A 24,481-nucleotide genomic window follows, 5' to 3' on the forward strand; every position below is an offset into this window, starting at 1 on the left:
GGTCTTATGTAGCCCAGACTGGCTTTGAACTTGCCATATAGTTGAAGATGACCTTGGGGAGAGCACCACCATGCCAACTTTTGTGTCATGCTGGGCATACCAGTCAAGAACTCTGCCAGTTGAGCCACACCCCTAACTCACAGTAACTTGAACTTGTTTCATCGTTTTTCTTCCTTGTTCTGAGTGTCTATCCTGGTGGTCCTGCCAATGCACCACATCCCCCCAAATCTCCCGGAGAGGTGTGTGTGTGGACCTCAGAACTGCTCAGCCTCCTTGGATGCATCTATTGATGCAGGAACAAGTACAGTTGCCTCAGCCCGGCCCTTCCCTCTGTTTTCGGATCGCCACCCCCTCCAGGTCCCCCCCTTCCTCTCTCCTCCAACCGCAGTCTCCCATTCGCCCAAACCATCAACTACACGGAGTACCCAGCGGCCCTGTGCCTCTCCAGAGCCATGCCTGCCCTAGCCACGCCCTATTGGGCACCTTGTTATCCCTCCCAGCATTGCCCCCCATGAGTGGAGGCTGCTCAGCTTCTCCCCGTTATCTATTCTGGGGCTCCTTTTGTCTTCCTCTCCTACAGCTCTCCCTTTCCTATATGAGATCTGGGGGGTTGGGGTGGGGCGGCCAGGCCTGGCATCCCCATCTCTCCCCTGGAAGTCAGATAGGTACAACGTCTAGAGTTGCAGAACTGATGCATAGGCCAGGGATGGAGAGTCAATCCACTGAGCTATGGGCATTAACTGGCCAAGTGGGCCATAGCCCACCTTCTTCTATCCAGATGACCCCGAGTAGAAGGTCAGCGGTGTGCTGGTGGCATGGCGGGGTGAACAGAATGGTCTCTGAACTGCACTGAGTGGCAGTTCCTATATTTAGGGGAGGAAAAGCCTGGCTGCAGGCACCAGGCAAGATGAATGCCCGTTAATGGAGATGTTCTGCTTGCCAACCCCAGGCGAGGTGGATGTTCCAAGATGCAGCTTGGTGTCTGGTCCAATCCTCTGATCCTAACGACAGGAGCCAAGTCAATTCCTGCCAAACAGCCTTGGCGACAGGCAAGCAGCCAGAGCGGCCCCTCAGGGCAGAGGAATTAAGTGACTTTTTCCGGGAATTTAGGAAACATCAGTGGCCGAATGAAAGAATCCATCTTTGTAATAAGGCACAAACACACGTCTTCCACATTGAATTAGGCCGAGGAAGAGAAAGACACAGCGAGGCCAATCTGAGGCAACTGGGATGAATATGCTGTCACTCAAGGTGGCTGGCGGCTGCTCCTATGCTCTCTCCCCCTCCACACCAGGGGCCGAGGGGCTTAACATCGGGCTAGGAAAGGGACACCCCCAATTCCCTGTAAAAAACATGGCCACCTCCTAACTCTTATACATTGGTGGCAGGATGTAAAATCATTCAGCCACTGTGCAGAGCAGTATGGCGACTTCTCACAAAACCATTGCTGAACTATGGTGGGATGCAGCAATGTCACTGTTGGCTATATACTCCCAGGGACCTGGAAGTGGGATCTCAGATCTGCACAAGCGCATACACAGTCACATCGACTGCAAAACATGGAGCATCCCAAGTGTGCATCACAGATGACTAGGTCAGCAAAGTATGATCAAATAGACACCTCAGAAGGTTAGTTCCTTCATAAGGGACAGGAACTCCAACAGGCACATGCTGTGGTGTGGATGACACTTGAAGAAATCGTGCCTAACAAATCTGGTGAAAGGCAGATTCTGGCTCAGGGGGTGCAAGGGGGCCTGAGAATTTGCGCTTCTGGCTAGCACCGAGGGATGTCTGTGCCTCTGGTCCTCGGTCTGCACTTTGAGTAGCCGGCACCTGAACTCTCTGACTCCTCTGGTGTCTTCCCCTTCAGGAGGTGCTCTCTGAGGACTAACTGGGGAGGGCTCCCAAATCTTCACAGAGGCACACCAGTCCCTGCTCAGAGCCAGCAGACTTTATAGGAAGTGCTACGCCAGCAGATCCGAAACCTGCCTAGGGGTCTAAGAGAGGAGGCGGTGACGGAGAGGGTAGGGAGGGACTCGGCTCCCTCAGATTGCCCAGGCTAGCCCAGGCTGGTGGCAGGCAGGAGGGTGACAAGGAAGTGTCCTCTGCTCTTCCCTTGCTCAGCAGCCACAAGTCCCTCACCCTGAACAGAATGGAGTCTCGGGCTCAGGGGATACGGCACAACCTCTACCCAGCCTGGGATGGTTATGGCCAGTCTCGGCAGCGAGACACAGATCCTCCTTAGATCAAAATGGTCCGGAGTCTGTGACAGGAGGGATCGGGGTGACCCACACCCTGCCTTACAGTGTTTCCCCCATGATGGGCCGAGGCCATGATGCCCCCATGGGAACTTTTGCTAAGGGACTGGAGAAAAATGCAGGCTAGCGTCAGATCGCTACCAGGACCCAGCACACATGATCTAGGTTATGTCAGGCTGCCTCTCCTGGGCCCTTACTGTGAGATCCATTTGGCTGAGACCAGGGAAAACTCCCACTGCTTCCTCAGACTGGTGACAGAACTGTCCTGGGCTCAGAGGGTCAGCCTGCAGCCAGGCACAGCCTCCCATGGCCAGAAAGCTAGCCTCTCAATTAGGCGGAAGGCTGGTTGACTCAGATCGTAGGCAATTAGGAGTACCAGGCCTCTTTAATTAACCAGCCAGCCCCTCTCCCTTCCCACTACAGCCGGGGGAAATGAGGCCAGGCAGCCAGCGTGTGAGTGTGTGCGCGTGTGTGCAGGCCCAATTAGAGGACCACAGCTCCAGGGCTGCTGGGCCTCTCACCTGGATGTTCATTAGCTTGTGGCTGCTGAACACTGTCAGAGATCTTGCTGGAGGGGCATCGGTGGCCCCAGGAGCACCTGAGGACCTGTCCTCCCCCAAGAGGTCTGGCTTGGACACCTCCAATGCCAGGGATCTCCCCAGCATCTTTTCTCCTCAGCACCCCCCCCACTTTTGGTTTTCGGAGACTGGCTCCTCCAGACAGCTCTCCTGGCTGCTAAATCCTGGGAACCCTAGGTCCCCAAAGGCTGTGGGACGTCACTGATATGGGTGTCACTCTAGAGTACTGACCTTGGCAGTCAGGACCTGAGAGAAGAATGCCCCCTCTTCTCTCACCCCCCCCCCCCCCGAGTACCACAGAGACTGCTCCTCGGTGCTGTATGACTCACTGGCACCAGCACACTAAAAGGGATCCCTGCCGGCTCAACACTGATATTGAGAACTGCAAAGGCATCCAAGGCCTCTATTCCTTACCTAAACTTTGGAAAATAAGAGACTAATGATGGCATCTCCACCATAGAGCTCAGGAAAGCACCAGTTCTTCTAGGCACGGTGTTTCCGTCTGGAATCCCAGCACTCCAAAGGCAGAGCCAGAAGGACTGAGTTTGAGGTCACCATGGGCTACATATTGAGACTCCATCTTTAAAAAAAAAAGAAAAAGAAAAACAAGACTAAACCATAGCATGGAGTCTAATAAGGAAAACACAGGGTACCATCGACTGAATTGGGTTCCTCAAAATTCCCCTGTTGACCCCCAACTCCCATTGCAACTCTGCTGGAAGAAAGGGTACCCTGAGAGTAAAGAATTAAGGTGAAGTGAGAGCTGAAGTGTGAGGCTGTATCTGATATGATTAATGTTTGTAGAGGAAGAGACGCCAGGGCTCCTGCCTGATGCCGTATGAGGACATGGGAGAAGCCATCCATCTGGCAGGCCAGGAAGACTGAATTGCCTTTGGACTTCCCAGTCCTCCGAGCCATGGGGAAATAAAGGTCTGTTGTTAAGGCACAGAGTCCTGGCTGACAGATCTGCAGTGTCGCTGTGTCTCTCCTGTGACCCACGAAGGTCAGGTCCGTGCTCTGTGGCAAGTGTGCAATCTGAGCAGGGAGGACCTGGGGTGGCTGAGTCACGGTGGCAAGGTCCCCCATCTTTGCTAGGTGCTAGGGATGGACCAGACTGTGAAGGGCTTCCCTGCACCAGCTAATCCACACCTCACATCTACCGATGGCTGCATTGTGACCTTGTCTTACAGATAAAGAAATGAAGTCCCAGAGCGGTGAAGTGAGTGGTACCAGAGCACTCCAGGTCAGCCAAGCTGGAAACACAACCCAGGCTGGTGCTACAGCTCTGGGCACCTCTCTTCCCGCCGCCGTGAGGAAAAGAGAAGAAAAGAGAAGCACTCCTCCCCCGCGGCCACACCCAGTCAGTCAGGGGTCCTAGGCACTGTCCAGGGCTCGTGTGGGGACAGCATGCTGGCAATTCTGGACATAGCGTAGCCCAAGTGGCCTCTCATTCTCGCTTTCTGCCTTCTAGGGCTCTTCTCTCCATCAGGAAACCCTCATTCAGAACTAATGCTTCCTCGTCTGTTTAGAACACACCAAAGACACTGATGCTCTGTTAACGAAGGGCCTCCATGCCCGTGATGCCTTCTCCCTAAGCCCATCATTCCTCAAGGGCAGTCATCACCACCAAGCTTGCCCTCTGTGCTCTGTGCCTCCCTGCAGTCTTTTTGGTCCTTAGCAGCTAGAGCCGTCCCTTATAAACACACAGCAGGGGCTGGAGAGTTGGCTCAATGGTTAAGAGCACTGGCTGCTCTTCCACAGGACCAGGGTTCAAGTCCCAGCAACTCTATGGTGGCTCACAACTGTCATTCCAGCTGCAGAGGGTCTTCTGCCCTCTTCTGGCCTGCACTCAGAGCACACAGACCCACACATTAGGACAAAACACCCGACACTTAAAACACACAGTACCCCATCCCTACTCAGTACCCCATGCCATGCTCGATACTCAGCTTCATCCTCTTAAATACGTAAGAGAATTCCAGCTCCTGACCTTGAGTTATGAGGCTCTGTGAGACCTGGCCCAAGCTCATCCCTTGCCCCTCTGAGTTCCAGATACTTTCCACCCCACCACCTCCCCGCCAGATCGAGTTTTGCTGTGTGTAGCTCTGTAGACCAGGCTGGCCTCGAACTCACAGAGATCCACCTGGCTCTGCCTCCCAAGCACTGGATTAAAGGCGTACGCCACCACCGCCCAGTCTGTTCCAGATACTTTCATTAGTTCCTTAAGCCCAGCTAGTTCTACCCCAGAATCTGTGTGCCTGCAGCTCCCTCTGCCCAGAACATCTGTCCACCAGATCCCCCCAGGACCGACTCTTGCTTGTGTCCAGGCTCAGTTCAGAGAAGCGTCCCCTTAGCAGCCCAAGTCACATCACTGTCTCACTCCGCAGAGCCCTCGGTCTTCCTGGTACTATTTTGTGTTTACTTATTAAAAATTTGTTGTCTCTTCTCAATCCTGGGAAAACAGCTTCAGGGACAGCAAGGGTCTTGCCTACCTCCTAGAACCAGCCTGCACATGGTGGACCCTCTACTATTTAAAAAATGGCAAGCTGGGTGTGGTGGCACACCCCTCTAATCCCAGTACTCGGGAGGCAGAGGCAGGTGAATCTCTGTGAGTTCGAGGCCAGCCTGGGCTACAGAGAGATTTCTAGGACAGCCAGAGCTACACAAAGAGACCCTGTCTTGAAATCTCAAAAATGAAATGAAGAATGGTTACCTATAAACGGATCACCCAGTCTTCTTGAGGACATATGAAGAAAACACCCCCAAACCTCTCAATGCCCTTAATCTCCTAGCGCCCCCCCCACCTTTACCCTGAACAAATTTCTGCCAGACCAGCACTCAGTCTCTCTCTCGCTGGCAGAGTAAGACACATCATGGAAATGCTCTCCAACCAGCGACCAGCCCAGCCCCAGGGCACTGGGCAGTGGGGGAGGGGAGTCAGGGAGAACATTTCTCCCACAGCCCTCATCCAGCTGAGGCCCTCCCCTGGGACAGTCCGTTGCCTAGGCAATGGCTCTCTGAGGAGCAGCTGGCATTAACTCTTTAAAAACTGGGACAGCAGCTCACTTTGTGGAAGAGACTGGGACGTTCCCTTGGGGAGGAGATAAGGCATTGCCTGTCAGGGTCGCACAAGCCTGGAATCTTTAGAGTAGTTGTGAGGTGGAGAAATAGGAGGAGGAAACTGGTGGCCGGGGCCACAGAGGCAGGAGGCTGACGTCACAAAACATCACCCACCTGGTCCTACTCCTGGGAGCAAAGCATTCCCAGGTTCCCACACCACCACATATGTGGTCTCTAGTTCTGGGTGAAAGAGGAACCCGCACACCCTCCAGGTCTCCATCACCCCTCTGCTGTGCTTGGACGATCAATCCATACCCTTTAGCCTCGTATCACCACAGGGAAGACTGTGCCTCCAGGTCCGGGCTTTCCCACTGATTCACTGGGTATATTAACCTCTTCCACGGTTAGCTCTGGAATGCTGCTGCTGATGCCCTTGTCAAAGCTGCAAAGCCTTCATGTTTCAAGTCCATGTTTACTGCTACGGTGTGTCCACCTCTGCTGTCTTTTTGGTGCTCCCCACCCATCCCAGGATTGATTAATCCCTGAAACCATTCTAGTTGACTACAGCTTGTCATCTTTTGTCATCTTAAGAAGATTCTTTTCCCTCTGTCTTGTTCACTTTAAGAACTCCAAGCTTGGGGCTAGAGAGACGGCTCAGTGATTAAGAGCACTGTCTGCTCTTCCAGAGGATCCGGGTTCAATTCCCAGCACCCACACGGCAGCTCACAACTGTCTGTAAGTTCCAGGGGATCCAACACCTCACAGACATAGATGCAGTGAAAACACCAATACAGATGAGATATAAATTAATAAAATGAATAACAAAGGACTCCAAGCTTAAAACAATGACTGACACGTGGGAGTTGCTTGAGGATGGGTTCCAGCAAAACTAGGGTAAAACCAAAAAGACATGTCTCTGACCTAGGGAGGCATCGACAGGGAGGCATGTGCTAATTACTATACAGTACAGTTTATAGCTGGAAGAGGAAGAATCCAGAAGAGTTTCATATGATAACGGGTAAAACTGAGATTCGAAACAAATGCGAACATTGGAAGGTACATTATTCCCTGGGAAATAACAAACTAAAGTCAACTATTAAAAAGTCTTGGGCTCATTATGAAGTGATTTAACTCGTGGCACAGTTTAGTATAAGAAAAGGAGAAAATCCACTTGATCTTGCCTTTCTCGCTGGCATCAGGAGAGCCGACTGTCAGAAGGGAAGCCCAGGCCAGCGCCACTCAGTCCCGAGAAAACAGTACTCGCCTAACATTTACTGAGCGCCTATGTGCTAGGTAAGGTTTTTTTTTTTTGCTTTTTTTTTTTTTTGTTTGTTTGTTTTGTTTTGTTTTGAGTCAGGGTTTCTTTGTGCATCCCTGGCTGTCCTGGAACTCACTCTGTAGACCAGGTTGGCCTTGAACTCGCAGAGATCCGCCTGCCTCTGCCTCCCAAGTGCTAGGATTAAAGGTGTGTGCGCCGCCGCCGCGCCGCCGCCGCCACTGCCCAGCACTAGGTAAGGCTTTATGAGTTTTGCATTTAATGTATCTGATCCTGGAGAACCTGTGATAGCTGCCCCTATTTTCCAGATTGAGGAAACGAGACATGAGACACCAGACCAGTTTCCTGAGGTCGAATGGTTGGTATACGAGCAGGATTTACACCCAGGCTCGCACTCTCCTTCCCAGAGCTATCTCTAGAAGCCATGCATGCCCCATCTTCAGTCCCTTCTTGACAAACAGCAAACGATATCACCACATACATAAATGTACACATGCACACGTGCGTGCACACACTGTCCTGGAAACTGGGATGCAAAGCCATGGGGTGGCAGAGCTGACCTGTGCTGGGGAGCTGATGGGCAAGGCTAGAGCAGGGCTTACCTTCCTGCAGTCTTTGCAGAAGACAGAGGCACTGCCCAGGAAGCCCAGCACCTCCCCGCAGAGCAGACACTGGGAGAGGCCATTGCCCATCACGTTCCGCTGCATCGTTTCCAACCGCTCCACCAGACGCCTGCAGCACAGGACACAGGGTCAGAGGGACTGTGCTTCCTGACCTCAGCCTGAGGACTGCTTGGGCACAGCTGCTGGTGGAGTCTCAGCCTATGCCCCTTCCCCTGGCTAACTCCCAGTCACCCATTCACTTGCCATCAACTGAGCACCTACGATGTGCAGGACACTGGGAATGTTGCGGGAAACGGGCCAGACAACACACACACACAGCCCCGGCCCTCCTGGAACTTAGGTTCAACAAGGGGGGAAATTCATAAGCAAGAAAAGAAGTCAAGTGTGAGGGAACAAGAAGGGACAGATGAGGGGCCAGAGGAACAGAAGATGGAGGCCAGGGAAGGCACTTGGAAAACACGGAGGGCTGAGAAACAGTCCATAAGCCAGAGAAGGGCAGGCAGGGGGCCGAGGCAGATCCCTGGGGATTTGCAGGTCACAGGCTGGAGTCTGGTTTCCATCTGAAGCCGCTGAAGAGTGTGGAGGTGATTTGATCCAAGTGACTTTTTTCTAAGCTCCTATGGAAATCTGGGATAATGGGGAGGAGAGTGGAAAGGAGGAAGTCCGAGCCTCTCTCAAAAGAAGGCTGGAGGCTTGGAGGCCTCGAGCTGCATCCCAGAGGGTAGTGTTGAAGACCGGGTATGAGAGGGACAGTAGACTTTGGGTCAGAGTACCTGGTGTGTGTGTGTGTGTGTGTGTGTGTGTGTGTGTGTGAGAGAGAGAGAGAGAGAGAGAGAGAGAGAGAGAGAGAGAGAGAGAGAAGTTGTAGCAGAAGAGGAAAAACAAAAACAAAAACTTTTTATTTGAAACTGCTGGATGCTGAACACCAGGAGCCCAGCTGAGTCTGCTCAGGTTCCCCTGTACCACACACCCCCTCCCCCCCCTCCCCTCCCCCCCCCCCCCCCCTCCCCTCCCCCTCCCCTCGCTCTGTAACTACAGCCTCCATGCAACTGTTCGACTTGTCAGCCACTCTGCTTCTGGTACCCAGCGGATGCTCAGTGGAAATTCTTGAATGGATGAAGACTAGTGCGTGGCCACATCAAAGCCTCTGGTGGTCGCCCCTACCTCCAGGGGGAGGAAAGTACACTTCCCGTTTTAGAGAAGACTGGAGCGGAGGGAATAGGAGGCGGCATGCTGGGTCATGAAGCTCCCAAGAAGAGGAGCCGTAGTCCACTTCCAAACCTGCCTGGTTCAGGGCCCCCCTCACCACAGGCCAGTACTTTCTTGAGGTGACAGGATGTCGCTAAGGGGGACAAGGATGTCTAGCTCATCAGTGAGACCACTTCCATCCTCATGCCCCGCACTGAGTACCCCCGGTTTCCATATATTGGCATTGTTGTCCATCTAGGGACCTGTAGGGCCTTGGGGGCAAACCCAGTTCTAGCCAGGCATGACCCATTCGCTCTCAGGAACCCTCTTGTCAGCGTGTGTCTCGTTTCCATGCCTCATGCAGAGGATCACTTCCTCCATGTGAACAATCCATCTGCGGTATTGCTTCTGGGTCTTAAGCCCTGCAGCTTAGCACTTAGGGTGGCACCAGACCCCAGAAGGGACTTCCTGTGGAGGCCCAGACAGCAGCCTGCTGGCTGAGGCATCCGAAAGAGCGTCTACAGCACAGGCGAGCCTGTGTGAGCCTCCTGCAACCCACTCCCTGCTCACCATCCTGGGGGGAGCATGGAGCCCTGGAAGTGGGCTGGGGGTGGAGGTGGTCATCACTAGCATTCATTGCTAGCCCAGAGCCTGGCAGGACCCTTGGGGAAGAGATCTGTAAGAGGCCAGGTTAGATGAAAAAGAGACCCAGCCATTCTGACGTAAGCCCTATTCGCTCTGACACACTAATGACCCGTCTGTGTGATTGAGGCTCATACAAGAGGCCGTTGGCACAGCAGTCATTTTTCTAGTGGGACCATCGCCTTCTAAAGCTGCCTTTCTACTGTGTCTGATTTAAAAAATGATCATGGAACTAATGGAAAAAGATGAACAGAAAAATAACAAGATCGGAGCAAACCGAGCTCCCGCCCTAAGCAGCAGAGGGCCGTGGCATGTTCCTGCCCGAGCACTTCCAAGTTAAACAGCAATAAAAAAAGGCACACCAAAACCTTGGATGACCGAGTCCTGGGTGCTAGAGGCCAGGGGAGAAGCTGAGAACACCCTGGAGGGTGCCTCCTGCTGGGGCCACAGTGGAGTGAGTCAATGATCAGCCTCCACTTGAGTCCCTCTCTTGGCTGAGCCGGCGGGTACACAGAGACCAAATCCCAAATGCCCATTCCCGGGTTCATTCCCACACTCCTGGGGTCCTGGATCAGTACCATCTCCAGCTCCCAGCTGTCTACATTCCGGGGGGCTCAGATGAGACGCTGCCTGTGGCTGGCCAGCAGCACCCCTCCCTGCTCAGCGCCCTGACTCTCCTGCTGGAGCTGCTGACTGGCTCACCCAATCCTCTGCTGCTCCAGGATGTCCAGCCGCTCTGCTCTCTGGATGACCTGCAGGATGACCTCCAGCTCTCCGGGGCTCAGACACTGGCTCCTCCTTTGCTTCTCCGTCTGGTATGTGTGCACAGACCAGCCTGTCTGCAGCCTTGGGAGAGAATAGTAGCCCTGGAGGTAAGGCTGCCTGCAACAGCAGTATCCCAGTTGTACCCACAAAGCCCCCATGAGAATGGTGTAGACCCAGCCCAGACACTGCGGTCCAGAGTCCATAATGAGATTTCCTGAAGGCGTGGATGTGTGCCCATCACTGGTGTCAGCATTGGTAGGAGGCAATGTGGGACCCGCTGTTTCCCTGTCTACTAGGGGAGTCTCGGAGGGCCAGGCCCTATCCTGTCTGGTCCCAGCCCCCTCCTTGCCTTTTACACTGGGTACCCCCACACTCCGCACTCAAGCCACACCAGCCTCCCATCAGGGCCTCTCTGTATGCCATGTTCCTTCTACCTCAGGACCTTTGCATATGCTACTTCTTATGCTTGGAACGTTCCCCATAGCTCCTCATCACATTGACTTCGTTGGGTCAACAGAAGCATCATACTCAAAAGGAAGGCTCTCTTGGTCCAGGATCCAGTTAGAACCCCACCCCCACCCCACTGCCAATCAAAGGCATTAAAAGAACTGCACATCCCTAAGCATCCATATAAGCTTCACCTCTTGACATCTCTGCTTTAATTTCAAGGACCAAATGAGTTTAGGAAGGTTCAGGGACATCTGGGTGCCTGGGAGGAAGAGCGTGGGTTGAAACACTCTTCAGGTTCCCGAGGGGGTTCACTGGACTGAACTCTGCAGTGGGGGGGTCTGGGCCGCTGTCCTTCAGACACACTGTCCTTCACCTGGGAGGAGCTGCTCACACTGGCTTTTCTGGAAGGCTCTGGCAGCTCTTAGCAGCTGCTGAACGAGAGCCGAAGTAGCAAACGAAGGGGACACTGAAGGGTCAAGGGACAGCCGGCCTCTTGCACGTAATGCAAGAGCTGAGGTCTCCCAGCAACATGTGCCCTGCCAGGGAGGTCACCTCATTGGCCTGGCATCAGAGGAGACGGTAAGAGGGACCAACCTCATCCCTTGTCACTGTCCCTGCAGGGGTGGAGTGTGGGGGGGTGCTGAGGCACCCAGATGGAGGGAACGAGTCAGCTGTAGAGCAAAGATGCTCACACATCACACGTGACACCACTCTTCCTGAGCGCTTCAGATTAATTTTTCTATCCGCCTTTGATGTCTCCGCTCCGTCCCCCGCAGGCTCATGATGTCTAATTGTGAATTTCTTAAACTCGGTCCCGTTTGGGAAATGCTGGTTTCTGGTACCGACACAGTCTAACAGCTGCGGGGAGGATCCTGACTTATCAGAGCCAGGGACGGCACCCACCAGAGACCAGGAGGCAAGAGCGGCATCTGAAAGGCCCAGCCACAGGTGCAGTGTGTGTGTGTGTGTGTGTGTGTGTGTGTGTGTGTGCGCGCGCGCGCGCGCGCGCGCAACTGGACTGAATGGTCATTAGGCTGAGGAACAACAGGAAAATCAAGACACCCCTCTCACAAACAGACACAAGGGAACCACAGAGGGACAGAGACCCTGCCGAGGGCGAGGGGGAGACGCTGTGGTCTCTGCCAAAGGGAGCTGTCATCCAGGGAACAAGCCTGTGCTCTGTGCTGTCCCCCATGACAGTCTGACAGGAGCAGTGAGGAGGCCTTGTTCCCTGTGGATTGTTGTGATAGAGCACAGGTTTGGGAGTCATCGGAACTCAGACGTGGGTCCCAACCCAGCCATTCCCAAGTGATGAGGGCAAGGAGGTCAGGCCTCACCTTCCTTATCTGAGAAATGGGGACAAGTCAGTTGGACTTAGTGGGTAATAAATAAATTTGCCGGGCACCTACCTCTCTCCAAACTGTCTTCCTGGGAATAAACCTTGCAAAAGACTGGGAGGAAGACAGGCGATGGAGAAGGAAGAGCCACCCTAGTGTGGGGCAAACATGGGCTGCAAAGAGGGTGCTGAGAGGGTTCCAGGCCACCCCTTCAGAGGTGACCCAAGTCCGGGGCGGGGGCAGGACCCCACACCCTAGCAGGCCCCAAAGCTACCTACTTGGCTCGCAGAGCCAGCTGCCGGTCGTTGGGGCAAACCCACTGATCATTTCCACTGCTGAAGATGGTGTCCGCCATGTCTGGGGGCACCGCCCAGGGTGGAGGTCACACCTGAAACAGGAAGGGAAGAGCGGGTGTCAATGGCTGCGGAGCTGATGGCAGACAGGGCCCCTGCTGGCTCTCTCCTCCAGCAAGGCCTCGTTCCAAGCTCCTTTTCCAAAGCCCTGGAATCCTGGACTGGGTGGCTCGGTGCATCACGTGGCGAAGTGGCCAGAGCAGACAGGACATCAGAGGGTGAGAATCAGAAGGGTGAGGAGAAGGCATGCTCCTCGGCAACTTTCAACTCACAAAGGGCACCCAACACAGCACCACCGCCCTGAGCACAGGCCAGGCCGGTGAGGAGATAGCAAGACACTGAGGCAAGCTCGTGATTCTCCCCCCCCGCCAACTGGACCAAAATGGCAGCTCACAGCCCTGTGCTCTGCTCCCTAAGAGGTCCCCATCAAAGCCACAGTGTTCTTCAGAGGGCAAAGCATAGGGTGACAGCCAGCACCTCCACTAGGCACAGTTTTAAGTCATGATGCACAAGGACTATCCTTGAAAGTCCTACAAGGGAGGGACCCCTCCCTCGAACCTGAGGGTTCAACATATGCATTATAGCTTAGCTGGCTTTCAATGTGTTCCGGAACAGAGGACAAACTCAGACTGCTTATTATGAAGATGTTGTTTGTGCCTTCTAAAGGGAGAGAGTGTGAGTGTGTGTGCGTGGGCACACATGTTGGGGAGGAAAAGACGTGAACTTGGGTCAGTGTGCACAAGGAGAATCTGATTTAATCAAATCCAGTCCCGTGGATTACAAATTCAGAACCCCTCTATAGTCAACAACAAGAAAAATATTGAGGGGGGAAGCTGGAGAGATGGCTCAGTGGTCGAGAGCACTGGCTGCTCTTCCGGAGGACCCAGGTTTGATTCCCAGCAACCACAGGGCAGTTTACAGGAGTCTACAATTCCTGTCTCAGGGAGTCTGGTGCCCTCTTCTGGCCTCCATAGGCACTGCATGTATGTAGTGCACAGATAACACATGCAGGCAAAACACACATATACATAAAAATAGTATTTAAAAACATTGAGGTTGGATCAGGTGGGACAGTGATGTCCTCAGAGCTTTGTTCCATTCTCCACGCTTACCAATTGATTTGGGGTGATTTCTTCTGAGAAGGGAGACACTGCTGTATCATACTACAGGAGCTTTGCTTGGAGAACAATGCCTGGACGTTAACTCAGAATAAAAATTTTGTGCTTATTGAATTCCTCCTGCCTCGAGATGAAGGCTGTATGAATGCTGCAATTGTGTCTTTATTGGTCAAAACCACAAAGCACACATTTTAACAGACTCTGGCTTTGCATGGGAATACAGGAACATGACTGTTATGGGTACACAGTTCCATCATCACTAGTCAATACAATTTCTTTCTGTTACAGTTAAAAATAAATGTTTATATGCTAACAATAAAGTTGCGTAACTCAATTAAGTAGCAGGAAAACAAAAACAAAAACAAAAAACATAGGTTGGAAATTTGTTTGCTATGTTAACCAGACTCACCACATGACCCAGCAACTCAATTGTCCCAGTTATCAACTTCAAGAGGACTGAGAATAATAAATATCCTCCTAACACATGTGTACAAAGATTCTTAGTCACATTACTTCCAATAGCCCCGAAAGCAGGGACAATTAAAATATCCTTCATCAACTGATAAAGATATAACGTGTGCTCTGGCCGTACAAAGGAATGTTAGTTTGCTGTAAGAAAGTTCTCAGACCTGCTCTAACATGGTTGAACCTTGAGAACATTAAGCTGAGTGAGAATGCCAGGCCTGCACAAGGGCTCACATAGTGTATAATGTTCCTTATGGAGGAGTCCAGAAAAGGCAAATTTATAGAGGCAGATTAGTGGCCATTCGTTGGCACAAAGGACAGTGACAGCTAATGGCTTTAGGGTTTCTTTGTGGGGCGATGAAAACATTCTGCAATTAGACAGAGGTGATGATTACAATATGCGGATTCCAACTCATGAGATGTTATAAAAACCTTTTGGGGCTGGTGAGATGGTTCATAAGTATAGCACTTGCCGTACGAGCCTGGTGACCTGAGGACCCAGGAGCCACGTAAAGGTGGATGAAGAGAACCAACCCCACAGACTTGCCCTCTGACTCCACACATGTGCCATGGTACACATCATCTTACACACACAATGAAAAATAAACTTTTGAACATTCCAAAACATATGAGCTATATCTACTGATATTTTACTGAAAAATCTAAAAACTTTCATTAAAGATATTATGCCTATTAGGTATTCACATAATTTCTGCCTTTTATGAGAAAAACACATGTTTTCAAAACAAAGGCAGCTCCTGAGGAAACTGAGATTGTTTTTATATTCCTACAGTTCACTTGGATTTGGGGTCTAACTGAAGACAGCTGGGTGTTCTTGTCTGACTTATCTTTCAACCTTCTGAGATGTAGTTCCGGTGAGGCACGTGGGAGGCATCCAGGCTCTCACGGCTGTGTAGGACGGATGGAAGGCGGAGGAGTATTCTAATAGCTTCCCAGATAATGGTGTGTGCTTTTCTGTACTGAAACTCAACAGACGGCACCTGCTTAAAAACTAGTTCCAGCACGGCTTCGGAAGCCACATCTGAGTACTTTCTGTTTTCTCTGTGTTTGTGAAAGAGGCCAAGGATCACATGTTGAGGAAAATAGTTTTGATCTTAGGAGTCTCTGTAAAGTGTTGGGGACCCTCAGGGATCCCTGTACCCTGCTTAGAGACTAGCTCTTCCAGACCAATGTGGCCCATGTCCGTGATGACCACCAGGGGGCAGCGTGTGGGCTAGAGCTTCCTGGCGGGGCACTGTTATCCCACAGGTGGCCTTGACATTCCACCTTGGTCCTCACTTCAGCAAAGAACCCCCAACCAGCCAGGCACAGAGGCTCCATGGGCAAGCCAGGCACCTCTGGACCTTCTACCAAATGGAGCTAATATAGTCCAGAAGAACAGGGAGGCGCAGAGACGGCTCAATGCATAGAGCGGCACTCGCCCAGCCTGATGGGCTGAGTTTGATCCCCAGGACCCACATGGTGGGAGGAGAGAACTAATGCCTCCAGGCTGTCCTCTGACCTCCACACATGTGCTGTCCCCCAAATGAATCCATCAAATGAAAAATTAAGAATGCTGTGTCCATTAGAAAACTTCAACCTGTGCCCCATTCCCGGCCTCTAGGGCACCATGGGGTTGTTATTTTTTGTTTCAGTTTCTGTTAGCTTGTGAATGGCATGGTCACACTGCTACGGGAGTTTGAAATACGTTACTCTACTCAAAGTAAATATTTAAAACACACGACTCATATGGGTTGTGTGTGTGTGTGTGTGTGTGTGTGTGTGTGTGTGTGTTTTGTTTTGTTTTGTTTTTTCCTTTCTAACATTCTAGGAGTGTCAGGAAATGGAAGGGCTATGACCCAGGTAGACAGTTTCTACACAGGCTGCTCAGCTCTGCCCCCAGCCTTCAGGGGGCACTATAGCCAGACCAATGTGTCCAGGGCAGCAACCCCTGAGTCTGACAGCCCAGTTCCTCTGTGACTAGACACAGAAGGAAGGTGGCCCCCGTGATCTGCTGGCCACGCCACAGAAGCAGAGGAGCAATCAGCGTGACCCTGGAAGACAGGAGCAAGCCAGGGAACTTTGGGACTCCGCACCGGGAAGACCTTATGTTCTGCAGAAGCTTCTAAACTGAAGCCCGTGATGGGGTGAGCAGAGAGGACAGGCAGGGGAAACAGGGACGGACCTGGCATTTGAACTCCTTACCTCGGTGATGGCAGAGAATGAAAGGGAGCAGGGAGAAGGTGGGGGCGCTTCAAACCAGCCCTGGCCCCCAAACATCAAAACATCGCTAGGAGTGAATATACTGCTTCAGGTCACTTCCTAGTGCCACGGTTTTATAGGCCACAAACCAGGGAACCCTTAGACTGATGTGCACACCTGCCCTCTGACCCACTGTAAGTCTATACGGTCTGTGGCACCCATGGGGCATCCTGTTCTGTCCTTCTAATCTAACCATTATTCTGTTAGATGAGAAGAGAGGGTCAAGAGGCCATCAAAGGACCACGCAGTTACGTGTGCTCGTGTGCCAGCCCTCAAGTGGCCCTGCTCCCCATGCCTCCAAGATGGGGAGAAAAGGTCCATAGAAGAAAATAAAGACAAAATCAAACGAACAAAAATGGGTGTTCCTGCACATTTCCTAAGGGTGCAGAACAAGTCAGCGATCTTCCTGGGGCCTCTGTTTCCCCCACTGCTATCTGAGGGATGGCCTGCGGACAGGACTGCCCTGTACCCGATCGCACCGCTGAGATGCACACCGGGTATACAACAGGGCTGCTGGCAGATCCAGGGAGGGGGCTAGGGGCCGCTCCAATCTAGACCGAACCCCTGTGCCAGCCCAGTCCACAGGATGGAGAGGCGGAGCCCACTGTAAGACAGACAAACCTACAGTCACTCTACGGGGAGATAAAGAGAGACAGCGATGTTATTTCCAGAGCGTGGGGTCACGGCCCTGGCTGGGCATGGGCCCTTGGATGGCAAATCCACAGCTGAGCATGTTCACAGAGGTGGCTCAAATGAAGGTCAGAGATAAGATCGCAGAGACTGCTGTTCCCACCCTAGGCTGCGGCTGGCACCTCCGAAATCACAGCTGCCCATCCTTCACACAGAGCAGCCTCGGAACAGACGGGAGACAGGAAGGGCAACTCGAGGAGGCCCATTTTAGGAACCTGCCACAGAGCCAGCTTGGGTATGCCAAACCTCTTTGGTCTGAGCTAGCTGCCAGCTCCCTGACTTGGCACCCAATTAGAGCTCCCCCATTCCCCCATCCCCCTCTACCTAAGCACTTCTCTACCAAACTATACACACCATCCAACATGCCTGCCTGCCCTGCTCCTCACTGAGGGCCTCAGGGAAGACTACAGCCCACACATTCTTAGGAGTTTAAGGCCAGCCTGGGACACATTAGAAAGACCCTGTCTCAAAAAAACCAAAGGCTAGTAGTGTAGCCCAGTGGTAGTGAGCCTGCCTAGTGTGCACACTCAAAGCCCATGATTCAGTGCCTAGCAACACACACACACACACACACACACACACACACACACACACAGGCACACACATACACATACATGCACACACACACACATACACACACAGAATCGGGGCCTCACAGCTTCCATCAACAGTACTGTGTGTGTTAAATGCATGTCCTGCCTATTTGTTAATAACTTAGGAGGGAACAAAACAAGCTTTCATAGAAGGTGAGGGAGCAGGAGGGTAAGCCTGCCCATTCAGGAAGAAGGGTAGAAGTAGCCTGGAGGGGAACAGAGGCAGCCGGACAGAAAGACGGCTGTGTGGGGCTCTGGTCACTTCCTCCATTAACCATGGAGAGACAGCACACGGCTTCTAAAGTCATCTCTGCTGTGACAGGCAAGAGCGTAGAGGAGAGGCATGTGTGAGTGTGTAATGTGCACAGTGGCTGCGCATATCCGATGGACCTAAGTCAAGACTGCTGCTGCTGGGGGTGGGGTCTCCACCCTGGAGATTGGCTCAGGGGCCCTTGCCTGACCACAGTGACATCTATCCCCTCTCCCCCGACACTGTGGCTCCTGGGGCCCCATGTCCTCTCCTCTCTATCCCTTGTTGCCAGGCACAGGGTCCGTTGCAGCGATTATCTGCTAAGCTGAGCCGTGTTTCATGGAGAGACAGCTCTTCCTAAATAAGACACTTAGCCAAAAAACCAGATGTGCTGAGAGCCGACAGGACAGGCTGTAGACAGGCTCTGTGGCTGGTTGGTTCATGGGAATCTTTGTTTCTCAAGATTCCCCATGGGTTGGCTGCCACGTGGCAGTGGGTGGTTCTGACGGCTCAGCTGATTTCCCTGGAGGGGCTGAGGCACCCACGGGCCCTTTTCTGGGAAGCAGCTGCCTCCTTGTGTCTCTCATCCAGTGCTGGGCGAGACAAGCTGAGCAGAGGCTGCATCCAGTAAACACACTCAGGGGCTCTTCAGCGGAGGCTACGGGGTGCTGAGGGCAGGCAGGGACAGGAGTGGCTTATGCCAGCTTCTTGAGAAAATTCCTAGGGGGCAGAATTTCCTAAGCCCCTGGCAACTCTCTGAGCAAGATCTGTAAAAGCAAACACTTTGTTCCTGGGAGATCAGGTTCTCCCCAAAGTCAAAAGCTGGTCATCTCAGGTGTTCACATCTCCATGGAGAACTTCATGCTCTGGACTCCATGCGATGTTATATGATAAAGAAAAAGCAAGAGCCTGAGAGTTGTTTCAGTGGGTAGAGGCATTTGCCTCCAAGCCTGACAACCTGAGTTTGATACCCAGGATCCACATGATGGAGAGAAGCAACTCTAATAACCTGTCCTCAATCACATGTGCGTTCTACACATGACAGACTCCCTCCCCTCAACACACCCAAAAGAAGCACTACGAACTCACTCATCTCTCCTCCCCTGTGTTGATACTCAGCATCTTAACAGAGAAAGGACCGTCCGAGTTTGCCCAGGGGTTTACACAGATTCTAAGTTAAATCGAGTTCTTATTGCCTACCTTGTTTATTCAGGTTACTACTATATCCTGTGCTTTCCAAAATTCCTTGGCACTATAATTTTATGACATCAGAGTATTCTAGACATGGTTCATCATCTGGGACACACTGGTGACTTCCAAGTTTTCTCTGTATACTCAACACAAGAGTGCATATCCTGAGAGTACATCTTAGTGGCCATCTCTGATAAGTTCCTTAGGATAAATTCTCCAAAGAGATGTGGAGCGAGCAGTTTTTGGAAACTCATTTTGAGTCAGCTTTGCTACAGTAGCGCTCACAGCCACTCAAAGCTGGGAGCTGCGGGCCCCTTGCCTGCTCTCTCTGAAGTCTCTAGAATTGGCCATCAGGAAGCATCTGTTGGAAGCAGCAGGGTCCTGTCAGCCTAATGTCAACGTTGCGTTTTCTGAAGGGCCTGCCTATAGATCTTCAATTAATTGGGTGGAAGAGTATATGACTCCCCTAAAGTCTCCTCTTTGCAAAATCTCTGCAGCCACTTTAAAGAAGGCTTCTGGCTCCTTAGCTTTAGAGTTGGAAGGACCAGTGCTGGCTTTAGCATCTGGTTGATGGGCCTTGGCAGGTACCGTAACAGCCAACCAGCAGCGTGGTCTATGAAAGGGAGTGAGGGCTAGAGCGCAGTGGTCGAGTGAACAATGAGGCCCTGGTTTTACCCCAGTACCATAAAAACAGACAGGCAAGCCAAGAGACCTCATGAGGAAGGGAGAAGAGGTGACGCCCTTCTACAGAGTCCCTCCCACCCCAGAAACACGGCTGCCTGATCCCCAACCTCCTAACTCACCATAGCTATGCCAGGGTGGAAACCACCCACCCACAGCTGCCCCTGACACATGCTATCCCTGGAGGGCAAATCAACTGCTCTTGGAGGGGGAGCAGGACACACTCCCAGAGCCCCTGTCCCGCCCAGGAGCTGGGAGGGGCACAGGCCTGAGACAGCGCCTTACTGCTCTCTCTCTCCCTGGGGTGTTCAGCTCTTCGCTCTCTTCTGAGGGACCTTTCTGAGAATGTCATCAAGCCTGTGAATTCCAGGATGTGTGGAGAATGAGAGATGGAGAATGTGAGTGGGAAGTCGGGGGGGGGGGCATGGGGGGGATGGGAGGGAGAAGAAGGGGAGGATAGACTCTGAGCCTAAGACGAGATGATCTGAATGGCCAGGGTCTGCCTCAATGCCATCACAAGTGAGAGACACCCCCCGCCCCCACGGAGAAACACATCCCAAGTCCAGCCATACCATCTTCACGTGAGAAGAACGGAGATCTATGCAGGGAATGAGAAAGAAAGGCGAGCAGATGGGAACTAGACCACAAACCCTGTCTGGAGGGGGCGCCCAAACACAAAGGGCAATGAAAAGCAACCAGCCAGTTCAGGCCCTGCCTCCTAAAAGCCACTTAAAGAGAGAAGTCTGAGTCACTGAATCATGACACTTAAATGAAACACATGGCCCAGCCATGGGTGGCAGAACCACCCGGCTGACAGGTTCAGGGTACGTTGTAAATGGCTGTGTTGAACTAGGGATGATTGTTCTGCACATTAGTGTAGCAACATGTAACACATACAAATAGTATTTGACAAATAAAACCTTTTACCTTGACCTTAACTGCCAATCAAACCCCTTAACCAGGTCAGGTTTGATTTTCCACTTGTGGAAAAATCAAAAGTCTAGGTGGAGGAAGTAAATGTGAGACAAAGGTCCCTCCCTGATCTCATGACAGAGGACAAGCCCTAAGAAGCAGGGGTAGGAGGGCTAGAGACAGAGGAGGTCGCTTTTGAGAGACTGGGAAAGAGGCCTCATCCTGAGTGCAAAAGCTGAGCCAGCACCCAGAGAGCTGTGTGGCAAAGGAGTTGTGGTCCCCATCCACTAGTCCCCATGCAGCCCCCCATAGGGAGAATGCTGTGATCCATTAGTCATGTCTGCCCTGGCGTGGGAGGGAGAGTGGGTGCACGTTTGCTGTTGTCAAGTCTGTTACTCCCAAGATAGGCATCTGTGCATAGGCTGAGGGTGACAGAGGAGGGGAGGTGGGGAGGGGGCGTCTCAGGGAGGGAGGAAAAGCTGGGACAAAGAAAAGAATGCTCACCACTGCACTAATACTCGCTGAGGCCTTGGACACTGTGTGAAAGCCCTTCACTCTATACCCAGCATTAATATTCCAGGAGTCCTTAGCAACGGGGCCTGACATCTGCTCTGTTACTATGATACGGGAAACAGGATGATAGCTACAAGATGAGGTGAGCCCAGACATCAACATCCCCACCTGTCAGGCTGCGCTGGGAGGAAGGAAGAGTCAGACAGGAGGCTTGGAGGCCTCCAAGGCCCGTCCTGAGCCAAGAGCCTGGCTCACTCACAAGTGTCTTGGAATGACGTGAGGATTTGAGATGACAGACCAGGCCCAGGGAAGCCAGTGTCTGACACACATTCCTAAACTTTGCCGTGTCATTTGCCTCCTGCCAGGTCTGCCCGCTTCGGTCAGCTCCCCTCTTCCTCCGGCTCCTCTTACCAATGCTGTAGCAATGCTTCCTAACCAGATGTCAGACCTCCTGGGGCTCACACTCAAACCCTTCCTGTGGAACCAGAGAGATCTTCCCTAGGAGCATGGATCAGAGTGTGCTTAAAAAACATCCCCAAACATCCATGGCTCCACACCACCACAGGGTAAAAAAACCCAAGCTGCATTCAAAAGTGTCCATGATTTAGGCCAGACTACTCCTGGAGTTTTACCTATTACCACATTCCTTTAAAAAAAAAAAAATCAGATTTGGGGCACTTAGAATTCAGACACATTCCAGGGCTAGGCCTTGTCCCCCACATCCTTTCATCTAGGACAGGTTTTCTCTGTGTAGACCTGGCTGTCCTAGAACTCACTCTGGAGCCCAGGCTGGACTCAAACTCAAAGATCCGCCTGCCTCTGCCTCCTGAGTGCTGGGATGAAGGGCTCACGCCACCACAGGCTGACTTTTAAATACATGTTCATGTATGTATAGTGTATGTGTGCACGTCTCTGTGGGCACGTGGGTGTGCAGCAGGCCTGCAGAGGACCACTCGTGGTCGTCACTCTCTGCCTCCACTTTGTGTGTCTGAACTCAGATGGTCAGGCTTGGCAACCAGCGCCTTTACCCACTAAGCCATCCTACCAGCCCCCTTTTTTGCCCCCCACTCTGTGTGTGGAGTGTGCATGTGTGGGTCTGTGTGAATGGCATGTATGGGACAGTACGTGCATGGGAAAGCCCAAGGCCGGGGCCAGGGGTCATCCTCTAGTGTTCTTCTACCTCGTTCAACGAGGCAGCTCTCCCTAGCTAACTTGCTCGGGGCTCACCCATCTCCATCAACTCCACCTGTAATTCTCTGAGGCTAGAACGACAGGGGCCTCCGTGCCCACGGAGCATTTATGTGGGTTCTGGGATCTGAATTCAGGTCCATACATACTTGTATGGCAAGTGTTTAACCACTGAGTCATCTCCCGGGCCCGTGTTTAAAAATGTTTAATTATTTCTTTCTCTCTTTCTCTCCTTCTCTCTCTCTCTCTCTCTCTCTCTCTCTCTCTCTCTCTCTCTCTCTCTCTCTGTGTGTGTGTGTGTGTGTGTGTGTGTAAGCTGCCTGGCTTGTGCACTATTGGACTTTATCCACTGACCCATCTCACCGGCCTTTACCCGGGCACTTTCTTCTTCTTGTCTTCCTACAGATCCCAGCCCCACCTTCTCTGTAGGCCAACATCTGGACTGACCCCACCTTGCTCCCTGTATTCTCCAGGTTCTTCGTCTCTGCTGTCCCTGTGAAGACAACTCTGGAGATGTCCTCCGTGTCCCTGAACTAGTACAGCACCTGAACATGCTGACTGTTTGGCGCACCTTCAAAGAACCAATATAACACAGACCACAAAGCAAGGCCTGGCCAGCCACCTCCCTGCTATCCACCCAGTGCCCCAGCCATGCCTAGACCGGCTCTGGGTGGATCTCTCCTGGCTCGCCTCTGGTCACGTGACAAGGTGGTTCACACCAACTAGAAACCCAGAAACGACCTTGACGCTTGAGGAATGATCAATGATGCATCCAGGTACAAGGTCAGTTAATGTCAAAAAATGACAGATGACCCAGAAAAGGTGAGCTGCAGAAGAGGAGCCGATCAGCAGGCGGAGGGATGCGGGAGGCAACATGGGACATGCATTGTTAAAGGGGCGGGTGCCATCTGGAATTATTAATCAATTTTTTTCAGGCTAATGAAGAAAAGTTGGAGTTTACAAAGAGGACATTTGCTATTGCTTCATTTTGCACCCCTCCCCGCCCCCCTTTCTTTGAGACAAGGTCTCTCTCTGTAGCTCAGGCTACGACACGAGCTGGCCTCTGACTCATGGCAATCCTCCACCCTCAGTCTCCCAAGTACTGGGTCACAGGCATGAGCACTACACCTAGCTTTAAAAAAAAGTAAAAATAAAAACAAAAGATCTTAATGGGCTGCTAAATGGCTCAGTGGGTAAAGGTGCTTGCAGCCAAACCTGAGGATCAGTTTTTGATCCCCAGCCCCACATGGAGGAAGAGAAAATGGATTCCTTCAAGTTACCCTATGACCTCCACATAGATGCTTTCAGATGTGTGCCCCATCACACATACAATAAATAAGATTTTTTAAAAAATTTTATGGCCAGATGTGATAATACACACCTTTAATGCAGCACCTGGGAGGCAGAGGCAGGTAGATTTTCATGGATTTATGGACAGCCTGGTTTACACAGTGAGTTCCAGGCCAGCAGTAAGACACTGTTTCAAAAAAAAAAATTTTTTTTTTGCTTTCAAGATTTTAATATATTAAAGCACAGATCTGAGGAGAGGAGGAGACAGGCATGTAGAAGAGAAGCAGGGGTCCTCCTAGACTTGACACAGGTTTCCCAGGAGAGTAGGAAACTTAGTTCTCCAGTCACCTTCCGAGGAAGGCTTAAGGCAGATAGGCAGACGGGAGTGCCCTAACTGTCCCCAGGGCCCTGCTCGGTTCCTTCTAGCCACGCTTCCTGCACCCCACAGCTGTGGCAGGGCCCCCACACCTGTGCCCTGACACACCCACCCCTGCTTAGTCACAAAGCCGAGGGTCCATCACTGTCCTCTCACACAAGCCAAAACAGAACAGCATGTGTGTAGTTGGGTTTTTTCTTTTTAACTCTTTGCTCTTTTGGGGGGCCCGCCACCAGGCTCCCAAATAAATCACATGGAGTCTTATTCTTACTAAGAATGCCCAGCCTTCGCTTGGTTTATTTCTAGCCAGCTTTTCTTAATTTATCCCCTCTAACTTTTACCTCTGGTCTTTTACCCTTCTCTCTTTCTGTATCCCTTTCTTTACTTCTTACTCCGTGGCTTGCTGTGTAGCTGGGTGGCTG

The 24,481-nt window shown here is 52.0% G+C and overlaps 1 protein-coding gene across 4 annotated transcripts in view; it reads right to left on the reverse strand.

Moving 5' to 3' along the window:
- Window positions 1-24,481, reverse strand: part of Rph3al (rabphilin 3A like (without C2 domains)) — a 143,756-nt gene that overhangs the window by 69,584 nt on the left and 49,691 nt on the right. For all 4 annotated transcript variants that reach the window (XM_028866773.2, XM_028866774.2, XM_037201490.1 and 1 more), the window contains 3 exons: window positions 12,456-12,565; window positions 10,328-10,471; window positions 7,775-7,904 (listed from right to left, as the gene is read on the reverse strand). In XM_028866773.2, the coding sequence (XP_028722606.1) occupies window positions 7,775-7,904; window positions 10,328-10,471; window positions 12,456-12,532 (351 nt within the window). In that variant the 5' untranslated portion in view covers window positions 12,533-12,565. The remainder of the gene's footprint in view (window positions 1-7,774; window positions 7,905-10,327; window positions 10,472-12,455; window positions 12,566-24,481) is intronic.

This window comes from Peromyscus leucopus, chromosome 8b (genome assembly GCF_004664715.2).
Source record: "Peromyscus leucopus breed LL Stock chromosome 8b, UCI_PerLeu_2.1, whole genome shotgun sequence".
NCBI classification, from domain to species: domain Eukaryota; kingdom Metazoa; phylum Chordata; class Mammalia; order Rodentia; family Cricetidae; genus Peromyscus; species Peromyscus leucopus.